Genomic DNA, 22,979 nt, shown 5'->3' on the forward strand with positions numbered 1-22,979 from the left:
ATTTGACGAAATTTTCTGCACCGCAGGCAAATTTTAAAAACCAAAAAGCTTTTAGGCACTTTTTGGAAAATGTCGACCAAAAAATCGCATTTTTTCGGCGCGCGCTCCACCCTCAAAACTAGTATAGATTGGCGCCAAAGGCGCATTTAGAAAAACTTTAAGGTCAGTCAGCCATAAACGGATATCTCAAAATAGCACAAAGGGGGACCCTTTGGGTCGGCAGAGGATCGAATCCCTGCGGGGGGCATCCGCTCCCACCCCCCTAAATCCGCAACTGCTCAAAAATGCAAGGAAATCGAAGAATCTGAAGAATTAGTCGCCACACATGCAACTTAAAACTTGAGTTTAGGAGGTTCAGATAAACAATCAACTTCTATAGCACTTACTCAAAACATCAGTTTGAGAAAAATAAATTGAGATAAGGCACTTCTATCTAAATCAAAGCCACAAAAACAAGAGCTTGGACAAACACAATTCAAAGCAGCAATATTTATTTTACAAAGAAGCAAAATTTACAGGAAAGTCAGTTGACAGGTTAAGATCTGAATAAATACTGTATCTACTAATTTACTTTATCATATGCTAAAACTCGAGATGACAAACGGTTTGAAAAATTCAGTAATTCATCAACTAACAATAAATTTCGAGTTTTTATCCTTTCTTAACAACAGAATAAGTAGAATATTTAAACTAAAAGAAACGAATCAAATCAAAATGATTTGATAAAACAGGCGGACAATAGGCCAACTATCAGAGTTTAATTAACAATAAGCGAGGGTCCGCTTTAGTTTGATAAATAAGAGTGATAAATACAGTTTTTTTTCTACTTTTCTTTCTTTAGTCTTCTCAGAAAAGTTCTACGTTCTGATATGAACAGAACTGAGTGATCACGTCTACCAGATTGAACAGCTCTTCTGCAGCTGCATAGTCTCCGAACGAGGGTCGATCAGCGACGTTGAACTTCCAACACTTCTTCATGAACTTATAAATAGCGTCCGGGTAGTCTCTCGTTTTCAGATTGGGTCCCAGTCCATGCGGATCCTGCTTTGGCTCCATTTTGGGCAACACTTTTCCGTCCAACACGTACTGGATGACATCTCTATTGCTGATTCCACAGTAAGGTTTCATGCCCAGAGAGTATATCTCCCACATGACTACTCCGAACTGCCAGACATCTGACTTGAGGTAGTACTTCACCTCACTCAACATCTCAGGAGGCAGCCAGCGCAGAGGCAAGTCTGAGTCATCGTTCACTCTACACAATCATCGCTACTATCAATCATATCACGATTTGATGATATAATGAAACAGATGGCATATTTACTCTAAATAGCTGGATTGCTCGTTGTTATACTTCGAGCACTATTTATAGCTTTAACTCGAGCACTATTTAATACAGTATTCTGCCAGATAAAAGTCAAATTATTTGCAAAAAAGCGTAAATTTGAATTTTTGAATACAATTCTATCTATCTGGCAGAAAAATGTATTCGAAAAAAGTATCTTAGTAGAATGGACAACTGACTGAATATGAAAATGACTAGATTCGTATTTAAATTATTTTTGAAAATTTAATAGTTATCAAAAGTTTCATCTTTCACCACGCAAATTGTGTTAATGTCTATGCCGAAACTTTCCACCAATTTTGCTTTTTCAAAATTTCCCAGGCCACAAACAGACGAAGATGATACTTATGGCTTTTTACACTGTAATCTTATCTTCGGACAAATATTTTACCCTTCAAAAGACAAACATTACTACAGGGAAGGGGGTAAGCTTTAGACACTGCTTTTTACGCGTTCAGATGAGTAACTTTTCACAGCAAAAGGAGCAGTTTTAGGTTACTTAACTTAGCTCAGATTCGTTCGCTGAAAAGAATATTATAAAAATTTGGCATTTACCAGAACAAAAAATCAAGGAGATACTCACTGGATAAAGTCATCCAGAGACTGGAGCTGTTCCGCAAACCCAAAATCACCCAATTTGACTGTAACCGCATTTGCCAACAGACAATTCCTAGTGGCCAGATCCCTATGGACAATTAGTCTCTCACTCAAGTAGTTCATCCCATTCCAGATCTGCTGGCTGAAGCTGTGCAATCTGTAGAGGGAGAGGGATTCATTGTCTCTCTGTTTCTGTCTCAGGAATGAGTTCAAGTTCCCGTAAGATTGATACTCGATTAGAATCTGGAACGGGGCTGCTCGACTTGTGCTCACTACGCCGATCAGTTTGGCGATCTGAAAAAATAGCGAAATAGTTAAAACCACTTTCATTGTGCACCGTTTCAAAATTACTGTTAGATTTAATAATACGGGTAAAAATACACAAATCGACAAATTATCCTACTACTGCAAATTTTGATTTTTTAACTGATATTTGGAGCAGCATAAATTATTACTCATTTGCATAAGGATACCTCGCCAAAGTTAAAGCTTTCAAAAAGACTTTTCCTGCAATCTACAGAATCTTTTTTCCGCAAAAACAAAGATGGCTTTTTATTGCTGTTTTTAACGCGAGTTATCCACGTGCGAAAGGTCCAATATTCGAGCTGTTCAGCTCATTACAGCGAATCGCTGTTGTGCCCCTGCTTAAGAACTACATGCAATTTTTTAGGTTATTTTTCTGGGCTGGGTAATGTTGCTTCACCCTCAAGCAACAGATCATGGTCGGCCTCGAACATCCGACCTTTCGATTGAGAAGCGGAGACTTAACCACTTCACTACCGCTTACCATGACCTCAAAGCTCTTTGAGTTCGAAGAACAAGTGAAACTTTTTTTGATAAAAGTAACCCAACTTTAGACAATTGGTTCATAAGATAAATTTATATTCCGCTGGAAAATTCAAAACTAAATCAAAACTAGGCGCTAGGTGTTTTAGCAGACCGGTTTTTTAGCAGACCAGTTTTTTTAGCGGACTCATAACAATTAACGCTAACTTCGAACGCGGCATTGACAAAGTAGCAACCGATTGCTCCGCTACGCTCACATTCGGCACGAGAGATATTGGGCGCGTGAATCTGTGTTTGAAGTGTTTTTTTTTTTTGAGAAACCGCGAGATAAATAATTTTTAAGGGAAGCTCAACCCAAGACTACGCGCTTTTGTACGTCTGACAAACAAGTATGCTTCAGTTGTTTTTTGCTGGCATCTGAAATCCGACTAAGTGAACAGAAAAACTACTATTGAAATTTTGCAGGCGGGGTAAAAAGGGAAAAGAGCAAGGGTAATAATGGGGAAAGAGAGCAAATTGTGAACTGACATTTGGATGTCTGAGAGGGTGCATGATCTGGGCCTCTTTCCTCAACTTCGCTTCTGCCTCTCTGCACTCTAAACTAGTCGAGAGACAACTGAAGTTAGTGGCCGCCATCTTCACTGCCACGTGCTCCCCTGCAACCAAAAAACGAAGGCGGTTAACGCCAAACAGACATATCTGGTGCGACAGCTTACACTTGCAGTAAATTTAAGCAAAGTAGAAGTAACAAATTATAGAGTAAGCGTTTCAGTAAGCGAAATGGCTTTTAGACAAAAACATATGCTTGGGCGCTATTGCAAAAAACGGCTTTTCCAGTTTAGACCCCCTTGTAAAACAACAAAATAAAGCTGTTCAAAAATTGTTCATACAGCAATTCGCATGACTGAAATTTTGTAAAAATTTGCTTAGCGTGCTCAAATTCAAATTGTCACACACGTTATGTCTTAGTAAAGGTCACCTTGCGGACTAGCACTTCGAATTCAAGCAAAGCCTTTTTGAGTCCGGCTTGCGGATGTATCTAAGCAGCTTTATGCAAAATTCATCAGCCTTACCGTACAATGGGTCAATTATTGACACTATTTTGTGCCTATCAATTCTTGACCGGATGCGGCCACCCTAAAATTTTTCTAGTTGAATTTATATTTTTTGTAACACTCGCAGTTTTTGGTCAAACCCTTCGAAATTACCAAAAACTAAAATTAATTTCCTGGCGAACATTATGCACCACTTAAGTCTTTCGTCATATCTTTGGAAACTCCAAGTCTAATGTTTTTTTTTCCATTTGCAAGCTTCATAAAATATCTATACCTGTAGTGGTGATAATAGCCAGAGATACCTTTCCGTATTCGCCACTGTCAAGCTGCCTTAGCTGTACCACTTTATCCGCCGCAAATTCAAAGTTCGGTCCCAACAAAGCATAATCCAGACCAACATACGTTGAAACTGTCCTGTCACTAACCGCATTACTACACAACCTCGAACGGTAATTGTTATTTACTGATGATAATGTGCAGTAGATTTCATTATACGTGTTTTCCGCATTTGAACACGAAGGTTGATGAATTCGATGCATCACAACTACGTTTTGATTATGCAGATCCACAACACCATCACGACGCCAACCTCTGTTACTTTGATAATCATCCGAACCCCTGTTAGATTTCGCTCTCAGTTTGACAAACGCGAGTGTACAAGCCGAAATCACAATGATTAAGAATAGGACAGTAATCACGACTGTTACACCTCCTATTTTAGTTATTTTGTAAGAAGACCCGTCATCTGATTGATGCAGCAAGAATGAAAGCAGAGGCAACTTTTCCTCTCTTGGGAGGTTGCGCAACATACTCTGCTCCTGGATCAGATTTCTGAGAACAAAAAACACCCATAAACAAATTAAAAATATCATTTCTCTTTCAATCACCTTCTAAACTATAACGGCATAGCATAAAAACACCACGGCGAACTTCCAATCTGCATACATTAGCCAGAAAAACTACAAACTCTGAATTAGAGAAGCTTCAATGAATTTCGGGAAAAAAAGATTTGGGTAATTCATGTCTCCGGGATTCGAACGCCAGGTCAAAAGCAATTCAAATAGCAGAAAAAAATTAGGCTTTGAATTTTAAAAAGGAATTTGATTAAAGAAAAAAATGAACTAGCAAATCTTTAAGCAAAATGTGAAAAACTAAGCAAAAACTGGCATAAATACAAGATACTTAGAGGTTTCAAATTTCGTTTAAACCAATTGATCAATGAAAAAAATTGTCCAACAAAAACTTAGCAGACATCCGGACACAAATCATTTTTTCTACAAAAAAAAATAACTAACGCGTGTAATAGAACTCTCCGAGACACTGATATTCGAACCCCGGCCTATAAACTAGGAAGCACTGACATTCAACATTAGAACATAGTTAAGCACATTTTTTTGCATCTACTTTCTTAAAATCTACCGATGAAACCTGTGCGGAGACATGTCGGTTTTGCATTGAAATAACTTCTATCGCCTTTACGTTCGCTACACATTCATTTCGTCGATGCCAAAAAATATCGCAAATTAATTGTCCCAAATTGTCAATCATTAAACCCCCATCACTTTACGAAAAATGATCACAGGCAAAATATGTTTTTTAAAAGTTGAGCTCAAGACAACAATACCTTTCCAGTGATATTTAAGAAAAATTGTCAAAAGTGGCTAGTTAAAGAGCAAAGTTTGCCTGGAGAACAAAACAAAGCCCGAGCACAAATACTCCATCCTTTCTTCGGAAGTCGAAAGAACAGTTTTTCTGGTCAACCATTTTAAACAAAATATAAGAAAAAATAGTTGGAAAAGTGTAAATAAACGAAAGGAAACGAAAGAAATTATTGACTTTATTTGTTTTTTTTTTCATTTTTGAACTTCGAAGAAAACAATAGATGGCTTCAGAGCTCAATGAATTATAGAAATATTTTATCATTGACACTTTTTTTAAAAATTAAAACTCTAAAACTTGGAATCTAATTAAAAAACTAGAAATCGCTAACTTTTTTCTAGCCATTATCACTTTTGCAATTGCAGAGCAATAAAGTCCTTCCTTTAAGCAAAGGAATTTGAACTGAACTTTCAAAAATTTCATACGTTTGTCTCGAATAATGTTCAATTTGTGGAAAACATGTCGCTACATAAACATAACCATCTGAGAGTCGAAAAAAAGTCAAGAAAGCCAAGAAAACAGAAAAAATATACCGACCTGTTTTTTTTTAAACAATCTCAACTTTCGAATGTCGAACACAAATAGATGAAATCAAAGTTCTTCGAATTTCTAGCACAATTTATGATTGACACTTTTTTTCAAATTCAACACAATGAGAAAACTGAAACCATGGGTAAATTTATATTTCGCTGAGAAATCTGATAATTAAATTCGATTTTCGAAATTAGAAGTCGATCACGTTTTTCGTTATCTCTACGCTGTCGCTTTTTGATAGTGGAATTTGCCTAAAAATAAAGAGAAATGAACTTGAAAAAAAATCAAAAGGCAAACAGTTAAGAAGAAAATTTGAGCCTAAACAAATTTTACCTGAAAAAACAACCTTAAAAATTATCACGACCTATATAAGAGTCTGAACAAAATTTATCAACTCTTAATAAACCTAGCGTTAAATAAGCGTTCAAAAATTATCGAGCAAAAACTGAGCCGACAATATTTTGGTACATGCCAGTCAAACCGAATTTAATGTCATAACAAATTTATAGCTGTTAATTTCGTTCCTGTCAGGAAAACAATCGAAGAAAATCTTCTTCTTTTTCAAACAGCACAATATTAGATGACTGATTCGATATAGTATAAATTGAAATCAATGCATAGAAGCTACGCTCGACAAGATGTTTGCATGGAAAACCTCTTTGATCCGATTAAAAAAATCTTGCTAATTGCAAGCTCAATAGAACTGAAAACTGTTCAGTTGTGATTCACAATACCATGGATAATTAGAAGAAAGCCATCTGTTCTAAGATGAGACAAACACCACTCATTTACAATTATCGATCAGAAAAAAAACAGAACTCATTAACTTCATTAGTATAAAAACAACCTATTCTGAAAGCTCAATTATTGTCAAAAAAATTTACAAAAAACTTTCATAAAATTCTGCAAAAAACTTCATAAGTATCTTATCAAAATTATTTATTAATCACTATTGTAATCAGATCCTTCTTTTCTGTTTGCAAATATACCAGTTATCCTTTTTACATTATGATTCGTGTCCCAATTAACTTTAAAAAAAAATCATGAATTTTTTTTCAATATTATCTGAATGATTTAATTGCTTACTTCACGAGATAGTGACACTGACGAAAACGGTTCGCACGCCTGGAAAAGCAAAACCATCGCTCGCCACTCCAAAGACGAAAGCAGTGGTTGTTATCAACTAAGGGTAGTAACTGCTTATCCCGCTCAACCATCAGTCTTGAATCTGTCCAGCTGAGACAGTCGTCGACCTGGAAAAATATGAATTAATCATGATATTTGAAACCCTAAATTATTGATGGAGCCGAAGAAAAAGTATAGCATTAAAATTTTCTGAAAAATCCAGCACATTATCTTAGATGGCAATTTTGACACTTTTCATCGAAATTGTTGCGACCCATCTATCATAATAATTTTCAGAACCAATATATTGAATATTCGGCTGATCAAAAAAGGAAATAGCATAATATAAACTTCGTTCGAACATTTCAGGGTCGACTACTAACACAAATTTTGCAGTTCTAATTACCAAAGCTTAGATAAAGGCACACGTTTCGTTAATCTAATTTGCATTTATAGCTCAGAAAAACTGGCACACATTTATTGACACAGAGGCGATGCTATGAAACTTCCAATGCTACAGATCGTGCTTGTAACAAAACTGCCACCAAATAAGTGAACACTTTTAATGAACACTTTTATTTGCGAATTAGGTTAGAAAAAAAGAAGGTTCGTACTAATGCACTAACGCTCACTAGTGTAAAAAAAAAGATAATTATCAACCATTTCATTCGGAGGTGAAGCCATGTCATCGAATATGAACTCGTCTGCCTGCAGTTCGCCGTAGACCTCTTCGTAACTACATGTATCATCAATATCCACAACCTCAGAACAGTTAAAAGACGAATGTTCAAGCAGCCAATCACAAGTCCTCGAACACAACTTCGGTTGAAACTCCAAATCGGTAGTTGAGAGATTTTTGCAAATGCTGTCTAGATATGGGATCCAGTTAATAATCAATCAAAATTTCTTATTGATCGAAAAAAAAACGCTATATTACTATAATCTTACCACTTTTATATTACAATATTACATTACCACTATTACAAACAGAATATCAAAAAATTGTTTAAATCAGGAAATGCACATATAATAAGTATAAAAAAACCATCAGACTCAACGGGTGTGACGTGTAAAGAATATTGCTTAGAAAGAAAAGGATGATTGTTAAATAGATCCCTAGAATTTTCAAGTATTGAGGATCCCCGACAACCGTTCGATATCTCGGTTGCATACATCGCCATTGTAGTTCAGTCATAGAGAAAACATGATAGAAATAACATCTGAAACTTTTGTCACAATTCTCGAAAGCGACGCGAAAACTTTTCGAAGACAGGTTGTGGTAAGTTTGAAAATCTAAATTGACTTCGACTAAATTAGTTCCAGGTTTCACCGTCCCATGTTTACGTGCCTGCTCGTTAAAAACAACTTCAACACTGCAGGATTCGGAAGCGTTTTGAAAAATAACTTGAGCGCGTGCAGGCCAAGTTGTAAGACTGACTCCATCCAGACAATTTCCGGCAACTGTGGCACCAAAAAAGAAGAGAATTAAGACCAAAGAATCAAACAAACGCATCATTTTGGACATTCCATCTTATGAAAGGTTTTGAGTAGCCTCTTCAATCAATAACTGCCAGACCACATTTTAAAGGATACTCTCACGTGCTATAAAATCAAGACATTAAAACAATCTAAAAAGGGGAACATTTCAAATACAACGGAAGACACACAAAAACTCCACTTGGATAATAAAATCATGAAAATTTAACGCAATTGATTCAAATTTCTCCAGTTTTTCCTATGCTTAAAGCATTCAGCGAGTCGCGCAAACACTTTTTAGTAACAAGTTCATGTGGGAGGATTTTCTCGGGAGGGGGATTTTCAAAATTTTAGTCGACATTTTCGAATTTCTTTAGGTCAACCATATTGATTTCCGAGCTCTCCCAAATCACCAAAAAGACTGTTTTTACCAAATTTCTGCGCCGCTCTTTGGATAATTAGACTAAAAAATTGAGCTCTTCCCCTCAAAAATTGTAGACATTGGCGCCGAAGGCCTCTTTAAAAAAAATTCGGGTAGTCAGGCAAAAAGGGATACCTCAAAATTGTACAAAGGGGTTGGCAGGGGTCGAACTCCTGAAGAGGGGGCGTCCACCTCCCTTAAATCAGCTAACGATTAAGGTTCCTTGCTTGGTATTCAGTATATTTCAGCTCTTTCTGGATGAAACAAATAAATTTGGAGAAAGCTACATGGGGCAACATTAATACACTACGAGAACGCCCTATGCCACTCTTTAATTGATACATCTGCTCTCTGTTTTCTATCTTTTGCATTCTCAAGATAGTTCCACATTGCTTCTTTAAATAGAGGATTTCTTCTTGTTTTGAAAAAAAAAACATTGCCAGTTCAAGTTACATTGAAATTTTATTAGACAGCCGCATATAGGACTCGGGCAGCAAGAAAAATGGTCGGCAGTGAAGTAAAAAAAAATCAGCTTCGCGGCATTTGCTAGAGCTACTCAGCTATCAAGTGCACGTCAACTTCAGAACTCTACTTTTAACATCTTGAACCTGCCGCTTCACAGCTGAACACATTAACACACCGGATCACTTAGAGGTCTTTTCGGTTATACCCACCCCACCCATCCACCCCCCCCCCCCCCCCTCTAAACGATGAAAAAAATAAAAAACTTTTTTTTTAGTAATACCGATCCAATTGAAAACTTGATTTTTCCAAACGGTAAACGCCAATTGAAATTTAATTTAGCGCTTTCTTGACCATAAAAAACTTCAAAGTAAAAATTATTGAGCAAAAAACTCCCAAATATTTTTTTTTGTCTGTTTTTCATTATTTTTTAAGTCAACTGTTCAAGATTAAGCCTAATTGGTTAAGTTTATACGTGTTTGCGCAGTTCTCTCATCACACTATGGACAAAAAACGACATTAAAATGAAAACTAGCCAATCGAAAATTAAAAAAGAGTAATGAACGCAAGTAAACATACGAAAAATTAGGTGTACGCAAGTAAACATACAAAAAATAAGTAAACATACAAAAACTTTCGAATTTCTAAAAAATTAGATGCTCCTTAAGCTCTTTGAAATTCTAGAAAAATTTATGACCGGCGTTTTTTCGATAACATGAACACAACTAGAGAAAACTGGATCAATAGGTAAAGTTTTTATTCCGCTGGAAATCAAAAATTAAATTGCACTTTCGAAACTAGAAAATACTCGTTTTTTCGCGCCATTTCCACGTTCTTATGTGAAGAGTGCTATTTACAGTTTCAATTGAATTCAAAAAGTGCATATATACTTAAGTGCATTCATAAATGCATCAATATGTATGAATGCACATCTGTAGTTATTAGAGACTTTTAGGACTTCTTCCTGAAAAAAAAACCAACAAAAAATCAGCAAGACCTATATAAGAGTCTTCACTACCTTGATTAATCTTTAAAAAAATCATTTTTTGAATTTTTTTATGAATATAGGCGGATCATTCTGTGCTATCCTTGTTAGAGTTCGGCATCATTAGAAAAAAATTAATTTGTTTCTGCAAATCAGTTAATTTGCTAAATAAAAGCGGTTATAAATTTTACATAATTTATAAGCTTGCAAAGCGTAATGTTCAACGAAAACCATCTACTTTGGTCACGCCACCATAATTCAGTAAAGAATAGAAAAATTTGCGTTGAATTCTGGATCATATTATGTTATTATTCTAGAGATATTGCAAAATGTTTCATTTATGACTGGTGTATGTAGTAGCTCGTTTATTTTTCGGCTGGTTTATATGATCCGGGTTCCGCCGGCGATAATTTTTGGTGATTTGAATTGATATGATTTACTGCAAGGTATATTGATTAAGAGGACAAAACAGCTTTCAAATTGTCGTAAAGCTAATACAGTCAAACTGCTCGTGTATTTTCCCGTCACTGTTTCTGATTGGAGTGAATGGCATCGCTAGTTAATTGACACTGGCGAAGTGAACGTTTGACCTTTGCATATCTCTTCAAGTCCCTGAAAAAACTCTTGTCTGACTGTTAGAACAAAAACAGACGAAAACTTTGCTAGTAAAAAGTTATTCTTACAGCAAATACTGGTGCTAATTTAAAATAACATAAAATAACAGGACAAAATGAAAAAAGTTGGAAACTTAAGACGGGTTTTTCTCGCATTGGATTGACATTAGACAAAACTGATGAGAAGAAAAACCTAAGTTGCTTATTAATCTATTAGAATGTGGTACGAAATTATTTTGCGAATTTCGGGCCCATAATTTCAACCCAAAATTCAATATATTAGAATGATGCGCAAACTTAATTTGTAAAACTCAGGCCACAAATTGGATCTTTCAGTTAAAAACAACTTACCAGATCGCAAAATACACCGGGTCATATGGTTAGCAAATTATATCAAAAGGAAATTCTTATCTAACAAACTATACAAAGGCTAAGCTACTAAGTTTTTTTTTGCTATATGCCGGATCGCACCTCGGACCTGGTGATGAAGAGTCTTACGTCCTCGCATCTGCGCCATATTTGCTTGGGATTCACCAAACGTTCGCCATTAAACAGCCGATAGACAACTCAACTGCTATTAAGCTGCCAATGCTACCTGCTCTAACAGCTTCACAGAGAGTAGCAAATGTTTGCGACTTAAGTTTAAAAAAGTGCTTCAGTGTAAAACTACGCTCTGCGCGTGTAAAGAAAAAAGTTATCTTCAAAATTTGCTCAGCTAATTTAAAACAGTTACAAACGAAAACTATTGATATTTTATACGAAAAATGACATTTTATACCAATCAAACAAAAAATATTAATTTATACAAATTAACCAGATAAAACCCTCCCTAAACTCTGTTGAGCTACAAGAGAACCTCGCTTTACTATAATTGGCTCATCAATCGACCCGATAAATTTAGGGCAACTTTTAACTGACCTAAAAGCCAAAAAGGATCCATTTTTGATAAATAGTATACGTTTTTGGACCCGAATTTCGTTAAACAAATCGCAATATAATAATTCGGTTTCAATTAAGCGCAACTTTTGTTCTTATCAATTTTTCTTCAACTTCAACCCAATTTGAGACAAATGCTCATTTCCAATTTCGTTTGTTTTGTCCGGGAAATTTGAATCATCACTTTTTTTTAAACAAAGAAACATTTCGTGGCCACTATTTGATATTCACGGTTCCTAATCTTGTGTGTACTGCAAATATATCTTCTACTATAACATATTCTAAGTACCTATGAAATGAAAAAAGTGCCAGACAATTAGGAAAGTTTCAATGAACTTAAAAAACGATTGTTTATTCTTTAGTTAACTTTCAAAAATTTTCTTTTCAGATAAATATAGCCGGTATGAAAACTCTTTGAATTTCAAGATTCTTCTATGATTGACATTTTCCCAAAACTAAATTGATAGACAAAACTGGATCAGTAGGTAAATTTCGAACCGGCTCGGAAGTCTATAAACTACAGTCCACTTTCGAAACTGCAAGTAATTCAAGTTTTTTTGCTCAATTTCCACTTTCGTAATTAGATAGCGCAAATTTCTTTGCTTTCATGAAACGAATTTTAATTGAGCTGAAAAAAATCAAAGCTCAAATCTCAGAAAACTAACTTTAAGCGTAAACAAATTTCAACTACCGGCAAAACAAAGAAAAAATCATCGAAATCTTTATAAGAGTCTTCCCTACGTTCATTACTTTAAATAAGATTCAAGCTAACCTCTCCTGCGTATGACACCAATGGTGATATCTCGCATTGAATTTTCTGCTGGCAACTTGTCAGTGCTTCAGTGTCGCTGAAAACAATTCCATTAAACTAATTTGTTGAAAAAAATTTATTAACCGTGCAAAAACTGTCCGTCGACTACAGTAACTACACTAGTGGACAAAACTAAGCGCAAATTCAAGTTTTTACTCTCTAAAATGTATGTTTTCAATGTCAATTTTGGACAACAATTCCTTCGAATTTCAGTAAAACGTTTACATAAACCCAGAGCAAATAATCAGAGCTACCCTCTATGAAACTATCAAGATTTGGTTTCGAAGACTTTCCAATGAAATCCGGGTCTGAAATAGCAGATTTCTTCATCTGCACTAAGCTTTGCATTGTAGTGAACTCTTTCTCGATAAGCGGAATTAAAAAGTTGTTCATGTGACACAAAAGATTCTCAGCGAGAAAATTGAAATAATAGGTGTGAGACTTTTATTGAACTTGGCAGTTTCTTAGTTTTTCACGCGGATTGAAAAACTTAGAGCTGGTGAAAAAATCGGGCTTTTTCACACCCGGATTACATTGGTATGTTTTTCAAACCAAATCTTGATAGTTTCATGATTTGCCCTGATCATTTGCTTAGTCTATCTAAAAACTTTTCGGAAATTCGAAAGAAATTTTGTCTAAAATTGACATTGAAAAGAAACATTTAAGAAAAAATCCCGAGTTTGTGTTTAATTTTGTTCACTATTGTAATAAACGTTCTTTAAATCAGCGTTAGTTCAACGACAATACGTGAAACCTCAATCTTTCATTCTCAGATGATACACAAGTATTGGCGATCATCCACATTTAGAAAGATGTTCAGTTTTACTTTGATAATTTCATGAGTGTTTTTTTAAATGTCGCAAAGGTCAGACTACCCAATAAGTACTGTAATCAGCCACAATTTAATAAACTCGATATCATTCATCAACAAACGGATGAGAAATTAAAAATGAGCACATTCTTCGATTAGACAGCCCTTTCCTAAATTCCCTCTTCTTAGTAAAACTACAAAATAATTGTCTGAAAGTGGCATGCAATTTGCATGTAACATTAAAATCTTCAAATCTGATTCAATTTCACACTGTTAAAAATTAATTCAATTTTTGACAGCAAAATTTCATTTAAATTGCAGTTACGAAATCCTACTAAAGCAGAAATCGAAGGGGGTGGAAAATATACGAGTATGACCATAACCATACCTTATCAAAACTTTGGAAGATTTAGCTTCAGAGCAACCATCACCAGAGCTAAACAATTTAAATTAAGTTTTAGTATGCTATTTTTAAATTTAAGAAAACTGCAATAGATACATAATAGCGCCCCAAGAACAGACAATTATGAAAGATTGTTCCGCCATTTTTATGAAAACCTTTAAAAACAAACACAAATAATTAAAAGAACCGCATCCGAAAATTTTCGGGCTGCATTCTATTTGTTTTTTTCTTCAGATATACAACTATATTCACAGGCCAAACTGTCATACTTGTCCACTACGTTAATTCCAGGAAAAACTTACCTAGATGATGGAGAAATTTGGCCTCCATTTTGGATGACCCATTTAGCATGTAGAGACAGTATAGAGTCTCTGGCTGTATTGGGACACTCTGAACCAGCTTGATTGGAGTTCTTCAAGGGAGAAAATTCACATTCTCTATCGACCTCCAGCATTGCGAACTTCCTAAACACAAATTATTTCTCTACACCCGGAAACGCTAAAAAACCTCACAGATCTATTTAGAATTTTGATGACAAGCAATATCAATTAGGATAACAAGTTTTGAAAATTTTTCATCTTCTATTTATTCACAACCAAAATAGTTTCATAATCTCAACTATCGTAAGGAAACCATAAGGTTTTTTCCAGTTTTTTATTCACTCCCCTCAAAAAACTAAAAGATCAAAACCTTACTAACAACTGTTATACCTTCTGTATGTGAAGGCATTTGTTCAAATCTGTTCATTCTTAACATTGACCTGTTTTATGATAATTTAAAAACTTCATTTTAAGAGCAATTCAAAGGTCTTTCGGGGTAACACACTTCAGCATTATACCAAAAAAAGAACTTGAAAAGAGCCAACTTGAATAAAGAATTTGGAATAAATCAAAAACAATAACAAAATTGTCAGGAAACTGAATTTATTTTTTCATCTGTATACACTAAGTGATGGTAATATCGCAAGCCAGAACGTTTGAACACTGAAATTTAGAAGTTTCAAAGATTCTAACTTGGTGAATGGGAAGACATCGAATACGAATTTCTCCCTCTTGATTCCTGTGTTCGTTTCGGGAGCTGCGATTAATTTCCCTGACGACAGATCAACATAGGGAATCTTCTTGCAGGCCTCGTGGTAGAGAAGCAGGGATGACTCATCTCTGAAAAAAAAGCAACTACCTCATGAAATCTTTTTGCATCACTTAATTTTAGCCCTATATGCACTCCTATCGCACTTATATTTTCACACAGTAAACCTCGAAGGGAGCAAAGGGCAAAAGTTTCGAATACACTTTTAAAAACTGTTTCTTTCTGTTTTGATTCGCTTTTTGATTGATTTCCAGGAAAGTCATTCAGTTTACACAAAATTGGCCGTTCAGATATAGATCTTAAAACATTCAGCATTTTCACTACTTCTTAACTTAACATCGCGAAGCCGTCAATACAGGATTCTTTGGGACTACGGAAAAAATGGCACCAAAATCAAACAATCATAGCTAAGAGATTTTTTGGCTCTGAGAAAATTGGGTTACCTATTTTCCTTTTATTCTAATCACTGGAAGTTCCCAAATAGTCAACATTAAAAAGTCAAACTTAAATTTTGAAACTTAAAGTAATTTGCCATTTTCTCAGTTTTCATGAAGAATTTTAGTGTCACTTCGTCTCCCAAATTGGAGAGCAATTTTCATTTGAGCTTACATGTCTAGTTTCAACTGAAAGTCACTTAAGAACCAAAAACTGAAAAAAGAAGTTGAAATGTAATGAAGACTTTTCCGGGAAAAACTTCGCTAATCAACACTTAATGACAATCACCTCAAACTCTTCGTTTTATGAGGAGCCTCGTTTAAAATGAAATTGCTCTCATATTAGCTACCCAGTAAAACATAGCCGCCCCCATAACATTAACATCCCAGTTTGTGGTGGTCTTTTCATCTTTTTTTTTTGTTACTAGACTACGGGTTGTCGTAGAATCCTTTTTCAAAAAAAGAGGGTAGACCCAATGATAAGTAGACTTTAGAAAATTAGGATCTACTTAACAATTGCCCTCCCTTTGGTACCTACTTAAGAATTGCCACCCCTATTAATAAAAGCAGTAAATTAGCGCTAGAGCTTTGTATTGACACTTCTAATTTTGCTGCAATCTGATTGGTCGAAAATGCGTTATTTTAATCTACTTAACAATTGCCCCCTTTCTTAAAAGGGAGGTAATTGTTAAGTAGATCCAAAAGCTACAACCTACCGACACATTTCAAGGGCGAATTGGAAAGACAAGTAGTGGTTGACTATGTTGGATGCCCCGTAGAGCAGTCGGTTGGTCTCAGGGTCCCGCATCTCAGACACTTCCTTCGGAATCTCACTGTACTCCACTACCTAAACACTCATAGTAAGTAAAAGTACACACTCAATTGACCAACAATGAAACATGAATTTTAACATGAATTAAAATTTTGGAAAAGAATCAAAACAAACTATTCTCCGAATGGTTACGTAGCAGTATTTAGACAACTGCGTATTCAGACTCGTCAGTATTTTGACAAATACTGTATTAGCCAATCAGAATCGAGACAAGTAAGAAATGAATAATTATTTATTTCGTAAATTTGCTTTCTCATCTCGATTCTGATTAGTTAATATGATAATTGTCTGCTTACTGACGAGTATGAATACGCGGTTGTCTAAATACAGACCGCACTCCTCTCCGAATTTGGAGGGACCGACCTTTAACCAGACTAAAATATGGACCTTCTAAAACATGAGAAAAAGTTGAAACATGGACCTTTTACCAGACTTGATAAACAATTTTGATTGACAGATGTAATAAAGCCGTTTAGTCTGGTTAAAGACGATGATCTAACGGTTTCTCAGTGAAAGTTTGTCTGTTCTAACCACTTTCTTTTCAAATCTTCCACGTATTTTAGATTATCTTAGATGAATTATTGCATTGTGGTCTGGTAAAAGGTCGGTCTGGTAAAAATCTGGTCCAAGAAGAGACCTAGCCCCCAATTTGGCATCTACAAAGTTCCACAGAGACTTCTCAGATTTCAGATACATAAAGAAACACTCTCGACAATTTGAATCACGCGCAAAAGAAAAAAGACTAAAGTAAATATCAGAAATAAAAGAAATTCATTCATTTATAAGAAAAATAGCAGTTTTAGGTTCACCTTTTCCTAAAGGCAGCAATAAATGCAATTTAAATTTGACAACAATCCTTCGATGTATGAAATTGAACTGGAAAACTGAAAAAAAAACATGCAGAAACTGCAATACAAAACTTGTGCGACTTTGATTGGAAAAAAAATAATAAAATAACACAGGCTCCACTAGATACGGTACGTATTTTTTCAAATTTAAGCAACTCTTTATTCATAACAAATTGAAGAATTAAATGAGGTGTATGTACTTCATTGAACAAAAACAAGAGAAAATAAATGAAAACAAGAATAGCCGGTTACAGTGCAAATAGCAAAAAAAAATCCGACCACAATTAACAAAAAATTTCTATTGCCAAAAGAAACTTTCTCCGCTTAAAGAAACTTCACTAATTTTAATGGAGTAAGACTTAAATTTTCAAGGCTCAAATAAAAGCGTATCCTCCGATTATAAGCATATTCGGTCGCTTAATTCACTCGAAAGACTTAAAATTTCAAAACGGTTTTTCTCGACAGAAAATTGTTCTTAACTTTTTATATTTTGTTCGAGTCACTGCTGAAAGGGCTAAAATATCACTCAACCACGATGTTATTTAAGATGCCTAATTTTGCGTGAGACACGAAGGCAAATTTCCTCCCAGTTTCGGTTGTCAGAACAAAAAATATTCAATGGTTAACTCACACAAGCCTGACTCATATCATTTGCGTAAATGTTAAATTCTTTTTTAAAAACAAACAAACAAACACTTCATTCAAAATAAACCAGAGAAATTGAATTGGTGAATCCTACAATATTGAACAATAAAAAACCGATAAATAATTTGAAAAAAAACAGCAGCACCATCTCAACTTTCGATTTTTAAGACAGTAAAAGCGAGCACACCTTGTACGCGTTGTCTACTTTGCAGACCACTCCCACTTTCTCATGCGGATCTTTCTTCAGCAGCACCTGAAAAATTAAATCATCAAGCTCAAAGAACGTACTCGATAAAACTTCGGCGACATTTAGCTTTGGTTAACTATAAGGGCGAAATTCAACTTACCAGATCCCGGATTTCGACAACAATTAACACATTTTCTGAATGCTTTAAGTGCATATTCGTAATCTGACTTTAAAAATGGTGAAAACTAACAACAACAAAAATTATTCATATTTCCACGTTATTTCAGAGCTGCAAAAATTTTTAAGAACGCTTCAAGACAGTAGAGCGCTTATCGCTCACGCCACATAACCCGACCATATAACTTGGCATCAGTACTGAAGTTATGGACTTTTTTATTCTAGTGGACAAATAACATCATTGTTGAACTATAAAGTTTTAAATAAGTAATTGAAACAAATATACAAAAGCGTAACTAGATGAACTCACGAATATCTATGTCTACACGCGTTCATGTAGTTATGCTTTTGTGTATTTGTTTCAATTATTTATTTAAAATTTTATAACTCAACAATGATGTTATTCGTCCAAAAGAATAAAAGAGCCCATAACTACTCTATTGGTGCCTGTTTTAGTTGTTCACATGCCACTGGCTAAATTCTTTCACGTTCATGCAAATTTTCACGTTTCAAGATATCAACGGTATTTCAAATGAAAATTATTACCGTTTGAAAGCGTTAAAAATTCTTTAAAAAATCTTTTGGGTCCATTGCCAGCCTAAATTTTACTTTTCACTAAATATTACTGCAGGCTCAAACTTAGGCGGCTTTGAGGAGTCTTCTGATACTTGAGAGAATCCGGGATCCGGTAAGTTGAATTTCACCCCTTTTCTTCTCCTTATTGTCATCCAAGTACCTTGTTGGCGCACTCTGCCTGTCTTGTGATGGCGAATCCGACGAACAGGGGGTCGGCCAGCCTGACCAGGATGTTGTCCACTCCATAGATGTTTATGTGCTCCACCCCCCTACTCTGCATGTCCTCCAGAATGCCACACTCCCGCATCGCCCTATACAGACCCCCGTTGCCATCTGAAACAAACAACAGTACTAGTTCAGTTCAGATCAGGGAGGGATTTATGGGAGTTAGGTGGGAGTGAGGGTCTAGATCAGACTTCAGAGATTCGACCCCCTCGCCACCCAGAGGATCCCCTTTAATACTATTTTACGACACCCCTATTCGGCCGACCGACTCTTAAATGTTTCTAAAGGAGCATTAGAAACACTAATATATAGTTTTTGACGAGTATGAAATGAAAGGTTCTCCACTTTATGAGCGAACTCCCTGAAAATTGAAGGAAGATTGTTTTTTTTTTGGATAATAGACTTATCGTGATATATTCGTCGATAACAATTGGTTTAAAACTCAATTGTTATTAACGAAGATATCACTATATCACAATTAAAAAGTAGATCACAATAATGGCCTGTTGATGTGCAAGGAGATTAGAAAGTTCCAATCACAGTAATTTTTGCAAACAAACTATATGCTAAATCATATGCTATATTTTTGCAAACAAACTATATGCTATAGGATCATTTTTTGAATCATTCGAATTTCGTAAAGATTAAGTTAAGAAGTGAATATTCCATACCTGGACTTCTTGCAATTTTACTCTTCGATTCCAGTAAAATTTTCCCTTTCATGTCTATACACGGAATCATATTCTGCTCGAAGAACACGACATTTGTCTTTTCAAGTCCAAAGTACCCCTTGCTCTCGAAAAACTGCTGAGTTGCTTCTTTTGTGTGTTCGGATGTCATGATGTACCAAGGCACTACAGATGTTGGACTGGAATGGTTTGCATGTTTGTCAGCTAACTGCTGGATTTTGATGATTCGCTCGGCTTGGATTTGATACAATGTTTTATTAGACGGAAGGCCGACATTGTACATTCCCTGAAAGCCAACTTTATTATTAAGGGCTAATAATCAAAACTAACTTAATAATGAAAGAACAATATTTCAGCGTTGTATCGGGCGTATTATCGGGGCCAAAAAAACTGATGAAAGCAAAATTTTGAGTGTAGTAAAACCATCACTTGAGAGCGTACCATAAGATTAAAAATCTATCTTCAATTTGAGCATCAGATATTGGCTGCAAAAAAGAAAGGATGTCTTTCGGGCCAATTGAAAAGAAAATTCTTTCCTAACGGTTGGAAATGATGACTGCGAATTAAAAAAAGTTTAGAGTAAAGAAATAAACAGGCGGTTAGTTTACCTTAGGGTAATCGACTCCCAGTCTAGTGCCCTGGCCTCCAGCTAGTAGGAGTACACATACAGAACTAGATGCGATGGCTGATAGTCCTAATGACTTGTATTCGGGTGCCTGTTCGTCGTGCACAGATCCCGTGATGTCTCTTTCTACTGGAGCGAGACGACACGCTTCTGTGACTCCATGTTTCTAAATTATAATTCCGGCTAATTTCATAACTAAAAAATCCGAACGCCACAAAATTTTCAACCAATCAAAGTCCTTCAAACTGTTTTCAAAAACCCTGATTTTCACGCCTCTTTTTACAAATTTTTTAGTAATGATTGGCTGTCGTAACTTTTGAGCATTGGGTCCCGGAGATTCCCCATGTCAAACAATGTAGTCGATTACTTTTTACGATAAGATTATACAACATATCCGCCGTGACAGAACGTAAGACGGTGAAATATTCCACATGCGTGTTAGATTGTGTGAATAAATGGAGAGATTCAGCATTCATCAATTGCTGGACCAGGCCAGAAAGAATTTAGTTCGGATCTATTCAACTATCAGCCCATCCTATGGTACATAGGTAGAGAATAACCGCAATTAGTAAGGACTAGATAAACGGTTAATTATTAGCGAGTAATCTACCCACCAAATGCACCCCTAAGAAAAAAAAGCGAGATACTTACAGATTTTTTAAATTTCTGTCATATACTAATTTAACAAAGATAATGAACTATCAAAATATCATATTATTAACATTTTTCACATGTCATTGCAAAATCCTGAGCTATTTTTGAAACCCTTCTAACTGCTCTGACGTAACTTGAAAAAGATTTAGAAAAATGACAACTTATTTTCATAATTTAGTCCCTCGGTTCTTACCTTTCACAAGGCTTCTTTATTAATCAGCTGTTATGCTTAATAACTATTCGATGCTTTTCAACTGGCTAACTGTTTATTCAAGTGTTCATTTTAAACCATGCTTTTCATTTCATGCTTTTCCTTTTAAACCAAAACATCTACGAAAAACATCAGAAGTTAGAAAAAAATAGACTACCAATTGCCAATTTAATAGTGAAGGAAATAGAGAAAACAATTGGCAAAATTTACAACAGAAAGTTACTCAAAACTAACTAAGTCGTGCAAACTCCCATGCCACATATTACCTGATCGAAATCGACTTTCGCGACCTGTAATGGAAACATAAAAATCATATTATTCATGTTATTATTTTTGGCATTAAAAAACTTTTGATAAATCATCTTTCGCTTTCATTATATGAACTTATGAACTACAAAGCAAAAATTGTAGATTATTATTTCATCACATTTTAATTAATAGCGACGTTCTCGAAGAACATTCTGACATCTCAGAGAAAATTTTGCACCACCTTAGTAAACACCGACCTTCTCAAAGAACTCGCTGACATCTTTGAAGTCAACTGTTGAAATATCAGCCAACAACTTTTCCTTTTCTCCGTCGCTCAGCTCTTCGTAAAATTGCATCAAATGCGACTGGTCGTATTGCTTCAGTTTGGCCCTAATTTCATCTTCTGACATGACTGGATGTGTTTTGTCTGTCTTTGAATGACTATGACCATTTGATATAGTACTATTCGGATGAACAATATCTCCGTTTTCCAACATAATTAACCTGAAATGCTTGATTTCTCAATACAAAACATAGCCATTTGACAGTTGGAAAAGAGAAATGAACGCAATGAAACTAAAACTGAAACAAAAACGGACTTGTTTTTTTTTCAAAAATCTTCAACTTTGAAGAAAAAAACAAATGGCCTTAAAGCTCTCTGAATTTGTAGAACAATTTATGATGGACACTTTTTTGTTAAAAGCAACCCAATTTGAGAAAACTGGATCAATAGGTAAGTCTTTTATCTCACTGGGAAATCTGATAATTAATTTCCATTTTCAATATTAGAAGTCGATCACGTTTTTCGTGACCTTTACATTTTTGCTGTTCGATAGTGGAGTTTGCCTTCCTTTTAATATATGAAAGGGACTGAACTAAAGAAGAAATCATAAATCAAACCGCGAAAAATCAAAATTGCGTGTGAACAAACTCCAAGACTTTTTCCTAAAAACAAAAAAAAATCACCAAGACCTATACAACTACGTTCATTACTCTTAAAAACAATTCTGTATATTGAAATAAGTTACAACGCGGAGAAGCCATGGAAAATTTTTGCAAATAGTTTAACTAAAACCTGTCAGTCAATAGAAAAAAAACATGAATTCATTATGGTAGTCCCTTATTCAAACCCGGCTACAAGAATCTACTCAGCAGCAAAGTTGCACTTCAAAAAAAAACGGCTCTAAAAAGGTATAAAACGGATAAACAAAGAAAAGGTTTTAAAAATCAGCTTTGAAAAATAAAACTTTTGCTAGCAAAGTGCCGGAATTGAACAACCGACCTGAACATAATGAATATCACGTCCTCGCATCTGCGCCATAGTTTATTGAAAATTTTCATTTACTAGCCACTAATAAAGCAGATAGAACAGAAGCTATTAAATTTCCAATGCAATGCAGCAAACGTGCCACCAAAAGAGCACTTTTATTTGCGAGTTGGGTTAGTGTAAATAAAACACAAGCTTTCGAGAGAACTATATAGCCTTTCAACCTCAACTTAAACATTTTCGCAAAAAAA

General features: G+C 35.2%; 2 protein-coding genes across 2 annotated transcripts in view; both read right to left on the minus strand.

Annotated features, from left to right (window-relative positions):
• Positions 1-394: 394 nt before the first annotated feature.
• On the minus strand, positions 395-8,028 carry LOC134857026 (tyrosine-protein kinase CSK-like). Its single transcript, XM_063873357.1, has 6 exons — positions 7,762-8,028; positions 7,063-7,229; positions 4,058-4,614; positions 3,257-3,384; positions 1,929-2,236; positions 395-1,255 (listed from the first exon to the last, which is right to left on the minus strand). Exons 1-6 carry the CDS (start codon positions 7,783-7,785, stop codon positions 847-849), a joined length of 1,593 nt encoding a protein of 530 aa, XP_063729427.1. The 5' UTR covers positions 7,786-8,028; the 3' UTR covers positions 395-846.
• A 2,537-nt stretch (positions 8,029-10,565) lies between these two features.
• The window catches only part of LOC134857035 (UDP-N-acetylhexosamine pyrophosphorylase-like), a 98,434-nt gene continuing 86,020 nt past the window's right edge, over positions 10,566-22,979 (minus strand). Inside the window, exons 2-13 of the mRNA XM_063873366.1 lie at positions 21,719-21,965; positions 21,479-21,502; positions 20,331-20,513; positions 19,705-20,008; positions 18,969-19,141; positions 18,056-18,121; positions 16,260-16,390; positions 15,034-15,180; positions 14,323-14,484; positions 14,006-14,053; positions 12,768-12,843; positions 10,566-11,057 (exon numbers count right to left, since the gene is read on the minus strand). Coding sequence (XP_063729436.1) covers positions 11,001-11,057; positions 12,768-12,843; positions 14,006-14,053; positions 14,323-14,484; positions 15,034-15,180; positions 16,260-16,390; positions 18,056-18,121; positions 18,969-19,141; positions 19,705-20,008; positions 20,331-20,513; positions 21,479-21,502; positions 21,719-21,958 — 1,611 coding nt within the window. The 5' untranslated portion in view covers positions 21,959-21,965 and the 3' untranslated portion in view covers positions 10,566-11,000. The remainder of the gene's footprint in view (positions 11,058-12,767; positions 12,844-14,005; positions 14,054-14,322; positions 14,485-15,033; positions 15,181-16,259; positions 16,391-18,055; positions 18,122-18,968; positions 19,142-19,704; positions 20,009-20,330; positions 20,514-21,478; positions 21,503-21,718; positions 21,966-22,979) is intronic.

Source organism: Symsagittifera roscoffensis, chromosome 1 (assembly GCF_963678635.1).
Source record: "Symsagittifera roscoffensis chromosome 1, txSymRosc1.1, whole genome shotgun sequence".
NCBI classification, from domain to species: domain Eukaryota; kingdom Metazoa; phylum Xenacoelomorpha; order Acoela; family Convolutidae; genus Symsagittifera; species Symsagittifera roscoffensis.

Bases quoted from the DNA above. Each gene is read 5' to 3' on its own strand.
- LOC134857026 (XM_063873357.1), bottom strand. From the start codon at position 7,785: ATGGCTTCACCTCCGAATGAAATG. The intron at 3,385-4,057 runs GTATAGATATTT...TTTTGGTTGCAG, and splicing joins GGCTATTATCACCACTACAG to GGGAGCACGTGGCAGTGAAG. The intron at 1,256-1,928 runs GTGAGTATCTCC...ATGATTGTGTAG, and splicing joins TCTCTGGATGACTTTATCCA to AGTGAACGATGACTCAGACT.